Genomic DNA, 6000 nt, shown 5'->3' with positions numbered 1-6000 from the left:
TTTGGCACGAATTCTAGTTAGTAGTAAATTGGTGCTTTGGCTTCCTTGAAAGTCAACAGGAAATATTTGAACACATTTAAGTAGTTTATGTGCAAATAGTTGTTCATGCACTCAAATGTGACTTCGTTTCTTATCTGAATACCACAAAAAGGACTTCTGGAAACGAAGAGCATTGCTATCCATCTCAAACCTGGAATTTGAATTTTGTTTTTTTTTAACGCTGACGGTACATTTTATTCAGGATCCTGTCCAGAAACGGTAGCATTCGATTCCTGCAAAAGTGTCACCGATCTTAAAATTACCTTGAAAATGTTAGTCGATGAGGGAGAGGCCACTGAGATGATTGAATAACCGGCTAATTTCAGAATAATTTTACAGGTCGAGGGAAAGCGGTTGTCGAGTGAAGATGAAGTAAAGATCCTGAATTTAACCCAGTTACTATTTTCTCTATTTCTGTTAAGTAGAAGCTCTATTTTTCAGCCTCATCAATTACCGAATGCTAATCTGTTTTCTTGTAATTACTTTGGTTCTGTAACTGGTGATGCAATTAAATGTCGGTTCCCAGCGCAACTCCATCAACTTTAATCACAAACATACTTGTAATTACCAAATTCCGCTTTAGAGAAAAAATAAACTTAAAGTGCTGAGTTCGCGGTGCATTTTCCATTGATCCCCAGAGTCAAAAGTACTAAGAGTTGACCTTTAAACTTAACACTCACCCCAAAGGGGGCCCCTAAAATCCTAATGACTCCAGTGCAATGTGCTCCAATCGGCACACAGCACTCTCCAGGGTATCATCTTGCTTGCTTGAGGAAAGAGGCTGGCCGGAGCGGTGAAGCTGTAGGCTGAGCAAAATTCTCCACCAGCCAGGCTGCTGCTTCAGAGTTGGGGACATTGAGCAGTGTAACTGTATAACAGAGAGAAACGAAATCGAGGGAGAGAGGAGGAGATCTGGCCATCCGCAGCTTCGACTAACCCCTGTCTGCCTTTCGAGACCAGGACCTGACCAGATATAAGTTTATAATTGATTCTCAGATCAAAGTTATTGTAAAACTGTTTTGCTTTTTTTTTAAATGCTTCGTTTAGCTTTAGACGTCCTCTGACTTTTGAAGGAGGTGTCTTTTTAAAGTTGTGTTGTTCTTATTTAAAATGACTGTGCTAATGAACTTTGAATGGCTATTTAAAATCTGCACAGCGTGCCTGGTCCTGCTTTCACAGTCAACAGTTCAAGATGCTACTGCGGGCGTGGAGAAGGCGGAGGACATCCCGGACGGAGCCTCTACCCTGGCCTTTGTGTTTGATGTGACTGGGTCCATGTATGATGATTTAGTTCAAGTTATTGAAGGAGCGTCAAAGATTTTAGAAACATCCCTAAGTCGACCCAAGAAGCCTCTGCATAACTTTGCTCTTGTGCCCTTCCACGACCCAGGTAAGACCCTGAACCGATTTAACTATAGTCATGTTCTTGGCACACTTCTTGTGTTTCGGTTCTTCACGCGGCCGTTGTTTAAAATATGCCCACGTTGTTATGAACTTCTTTTGCATTGTCAGCTGTTTTCAATGTTGCATGAATCGTGAACTGTTTCCCCGATGTTCCGCCAGCTGGAGATGAAACATCTGTCATTTTCTTTGCAAAATTTGAAGTGAACAAGGACACGTCCTTTCTGATGAGGACAGAACTAATCAGTCCCACATATTTGCTCGTTTTTTTCCTGGGACTAATTTGAACTATCCTGATGTTTTGAGACTGTCTTTAATGGTGGCTTTTCTGAAATCTCAGACTGTTAGGGGCTTAGCAGCCGAACACAGACACTGGGACAAATTAGAAGTTAACATCTCTACAGGATGAAATCAGCAGTACATGATGTGCATGAAATAGAATTAGCCAATTGCAGAGGAAATGGGACCCATGCAATTCCCTGTACCTTCGGAAATATGGCAGGGTAAATTATACTTGACAGAGGATAATACCGAGGTGCTCTGGGTCCTGGCTAAAAAGCCACACTCGACGAAACTATTGTCTACTTTGAACAAAAAAGCAGGAAAATATGTCTATTTTTAAATTAATACCCTGCTAAGTCAATTCTCAAATCGCACTTTGGAAGCCACTTTGTTCCCACGATAGAGGTAGCGGGTCTTTAATTTGAGAAAAAGGGACATCCTCCCTCTTTTTGCCATTTAGAGGAATTTCAACCCATTTAGTAAAGATCATGCATATTCACATAACAATATACTGGCAGATCACCATGAATTGGAGAGCATGTTTCATGGCAGTAGATGTGCAAATCAACAAGCATGACAGGAAATCTGTTTCGCGAGTGTGACTAAGAAGTGTGTTACACTTTAATATAATAATTATAGATGATATCATAGATTTAGTTACAAGTCCAATCAACAACAATGACATTTATATATTCAAAGTTTCTAGAGCCAATCACCAATCTTTTCTCTGCAACTCCTGTGGCTGGTGGTGTTACTGTCTAAACATGTTGGACAACAATCACTGACTCTACTTGTGGAGACCAGTAAAATAATTCAATGACTTGGATGCAGCTTCTACCAATGAAATGGAAACAGTTTTGGTTGGTCTATGAAGCCACATTGTGGCTTTGGAATTCCTCTTGAATTCATTTACAATGTTATTAGACCACCACCAGAGCAATCCTTCTCTCAAAGTAGATAAAATGCCAAATCAATTTACCAGAATGGGATAGCTCTGTTTAAAAATATGATTTACTGCGCCATTATCTAAATCCTCAGCTGGTATATTTACCTCAGTGGAAGATACTACTTTTTGACATTGAAACAATCATTTGTGCAAAGGAATTTTGATACAAATTCTGGATTTCATTCCTACTGTTGTACATAATGCCCCAGGCCATTTGCTCAGTAGTATTAGAGCCTTGCAACTCCTTCCAGGAAACTGTTCAATCACTTAATGCAGATTGTAAGCACTACAACTCTCTTGTTTGCATTTAGAATGCGGACATCGCTCGTTTGTCCATCCGTAATTGGCCTTAAAGTGGTGGTGAGCTGCTTTTTTGAAACACACTGTGGCAGAGGACTACCCAGATAGCTAATATAACTCTGATACAGGATGGTGGGTATCACTGGCAGCATTTGTTGTCAATCCCTAATTGCCCTTGAGAAAGTGGTGATGAGTCATCTTCTTGAATCACTGCAGTCCGTGATGTGTGGTTACACCCACAGTGTGTTAGGAATGGAGTTCCAAGATTTTGACCTAACAACAGTGAAGGAATGGTAATGGTGTGTGGCTTGGAGGGGAATGTGCAGGTAATGGTTTTATCATGCAATTGCTACCCTTGTCCTTCTAGGTGGTATAGGTTATGGGTTCTGGTTACCAAGTTATAAAAAGAATATAGATGTACTAGAAAAGACATAGAGAAGATTCACAGGCTGCAAAGTTCACATTAGAAATGTTGAAAGATTCACTATTCAGCATGTTCCTTTAATTTAGTCCATGGAACAATAATAGACCCATCTTAGAAATATAGCACACAGTGGCAAAGAACTAACAAGAAGAAACATCTGTCTGGAGTTCTACTATCAATTTTGGAATGCAGATCTTAGCAAATAACAGTGTCTGCAACGAGTAGTAACATTTTAAACCTGTGATTTCAAAAAAAAAGGATTAAAGGCTGCTGGACACTTTTAGGAATTGAGAAGTACTCCAGAAATGGATTCTCTCGGCGGGTGGGGGTTGTGTGGGGAGGGGCATGGTTAAGTACTGTTCCAGTGTACAGAGTTTGGATCAAACTATGAATGAACAGTTTAACAGGTGGAAGTGTTTCATATAACAGGATGAAGGATATGCATTTTGGTACAGAACAAAATCACGTGCAGCCAATATTCAATGACAATTCAACTATATATCTTGCTAAAGGTAAACCATGTGCAGCTACTGAGAATTGGATTGTGTGTAAGTTACAATTAACACTGAACAGCCATGTCTCCCTACATCAAAATGCTTTATTCTTTCATAAACAAATGTCAGCAATTAGCCAGGACAACATTTGGCATGATTTGTACATGCACTCATCTGTATCTACAGTGGAGGCCCAATCAATTTAGTCAAAGCTGCTGTGTAATATTGAATTATTTTACATGTCCCAGGATCTCATTACTTTAATATTGAGATGGCTTTCATTGCAACATAGGTGAGGAGTTGGGGAAGAAAAAATAGATTTGAAATTTGTTCATTTATATTACAAACTTTAATTTGACTTTTAGGGAAGGCAGATTGGAGAGTTACATTTAACTACTTGCAGCTTTTGATATTGCATGAGTTCACAAGAACAGGAGCAGGCCATTCAGCTCATTGTATCTGTTCCACTTTTCAATTAGCTAATCTGTTTCCCAATTCCTTTCCTTGATGCTCTTGGCTGACAATTATAAATTTCAGTTGTAAAAATTTCAACTGACCCAATATCCACAATCTCTTGGGGAGCAGTTTCCAGATTTCCATGTTCGTTTTGTGTGCTAAAGTGCTTCCTGATTCCATTGAAATATTGTCCTTTTTGTTCAGGACTTCTTCCACCAGAAGAAATAATTTCCCTTTACCTACTTTAACTACAATGATTAGCTCACTCCAAAAGTTATAAATTTAAGAGAATATAAGGCAAGTTTCCGCAACTATCCTCATATATTTTAACCTCTCAAAAACCTGGTATTGTTCTGAAATCTGTCCTGCACCTTTACCAGATTATGATATCCTTGAAGTTCAGTGTCCAAAATTGAACATGTACTCCAGATAGATCTGGCCAGGGTGCTCTACAAAGCATAACTTCCACATCACTTGAATTTTATTTCCTTTTGTGACAAAGGCAAATATTCCTTTAACTTTTTTGATTACTTTTGTACCTGTGCACTCGTTTTTAGTGATATTTGTACATTGCCACTGAAATTGTTGTTCGTGTACAGCTTCTAGTCTTTTGCCACTAAACAAAAAATCTGACTTGCCTTACTTAAAACCAAATCATAGAATCCCTTCTGTGTAGAAGAAGGCCATATGGCCCATCGAGAGTGCACTGATAACAATCCCATCTAGGCCTTATCCCTGTAGCCCCTGCTAATCACCTGACACTAAGGGGCAACTCAGCTTGCACATGTTTGGACTGAGAGGAAACTGGAGTACTCGAAGAAAACCCACAGACATTGGGAGAATATGCAAACTCCACACACAGTCACCTGAGGCTGGAATCAAACCTGGATCCCTGACACTGAGAGGCAACAGTGTTAACCACTGTGCCACCAAACCATGAAGATGCCTTCACATTTGTCCAGCCTGAACTCCATTTGTCACAGTTTTATCCACTCACTTAATCTGCCCTTATCTCTGTGCAATTTACTGTGCCTACTATTTCTCAAATTCTTACATTTCCATTCAGGCTGGTTATCACCACAGTTTGCCAACCCATTTGCATGAGGATGATGCTGATACACATCAACCTTCCACATTTCATACAGGTAGTCAGTATTTTTGAATTAATGCTTCTTGTTAATCAGCAGTGTCCCATCCAGTTCCCAACCCTTAATGCAGCTGATTTAGGAGATTGAATCTTGCTTTGGGAGGAATCTTTGTGATATCACAAGATTAGTAATTTCCATTCAGATGAGTTCCCTCCCACAGACCACCAGAAGTATCTGGCAGAAGCTGGGAACATTGGTGTGGGGGTGGGGTGAAAGTTGCCATAGTGAACTAGAGGAGAGAGACAAATGTGAGCGCTGTGTGGACAGGAGGAGGAGGATGACGTTGTTTGATTTGAGAAAGAGGGGAAATGAGTGCAACTTTTCAAGGGACTGTTGGAGGTTACTCAAAAGGAAAGGGTCCAAAACATTTTCTGTTATTCTGAGTTTGGGTGAAGCAGGAGTGCTCATTTATTTCCTCCTCTGGTGGGGAAGACCTGCCATCTTTGCACAGCCTGGCCTACATGTGATTCCAGGTCCCTGCATTGTATTTGACTTCTATCTGTTCTCTGA

At 40.1% G+C, this 6000-nt stretch overlaps 1 protein-coding gene across 1 annotated transcript in view; it reads left to right on the top strand.

Annotated features, from left to right (window-relative positions):
* Positions 1-1042: 1042 nt before the first annotated feature.
* hmcn1 (hemicentin 1) overlaps positions 1043-6000 on the top strand; it is a 543993-nt gene continuing 539035 nt past the window's right edge. Inside the window, exon 1 of the mRNA XM_080195726.1 lies at positions 1043-1429. Within this exon, the coding sequence (XP_080051852.1) occupies positions 1150-1429 (280 nt within the window). The 5' untranslated portion in view covers positions 1043-1149. The remainder of the gene's footprint in view (positions 1430-6000) is intronic.

Source organism: Carcharhinus amblyrhynchos, chromosome 9 (genome assembly GCF_965287045.1).
Source record: "Carcharhinus amblyrhynchos chromosome 9, sCarAmb.v2.hapA, whole genome shotgun sequence".
NCBI lineage: Eukaryota > Metazoa > Chordata > Chondrichthyes > Carcharhiniformes > Carcharhinidae > Carcharhinus > Carcharhinus amblyrhynchos.
This window is presented reverse-complemented; position numbering and strand designations above follow the sequence as displayed.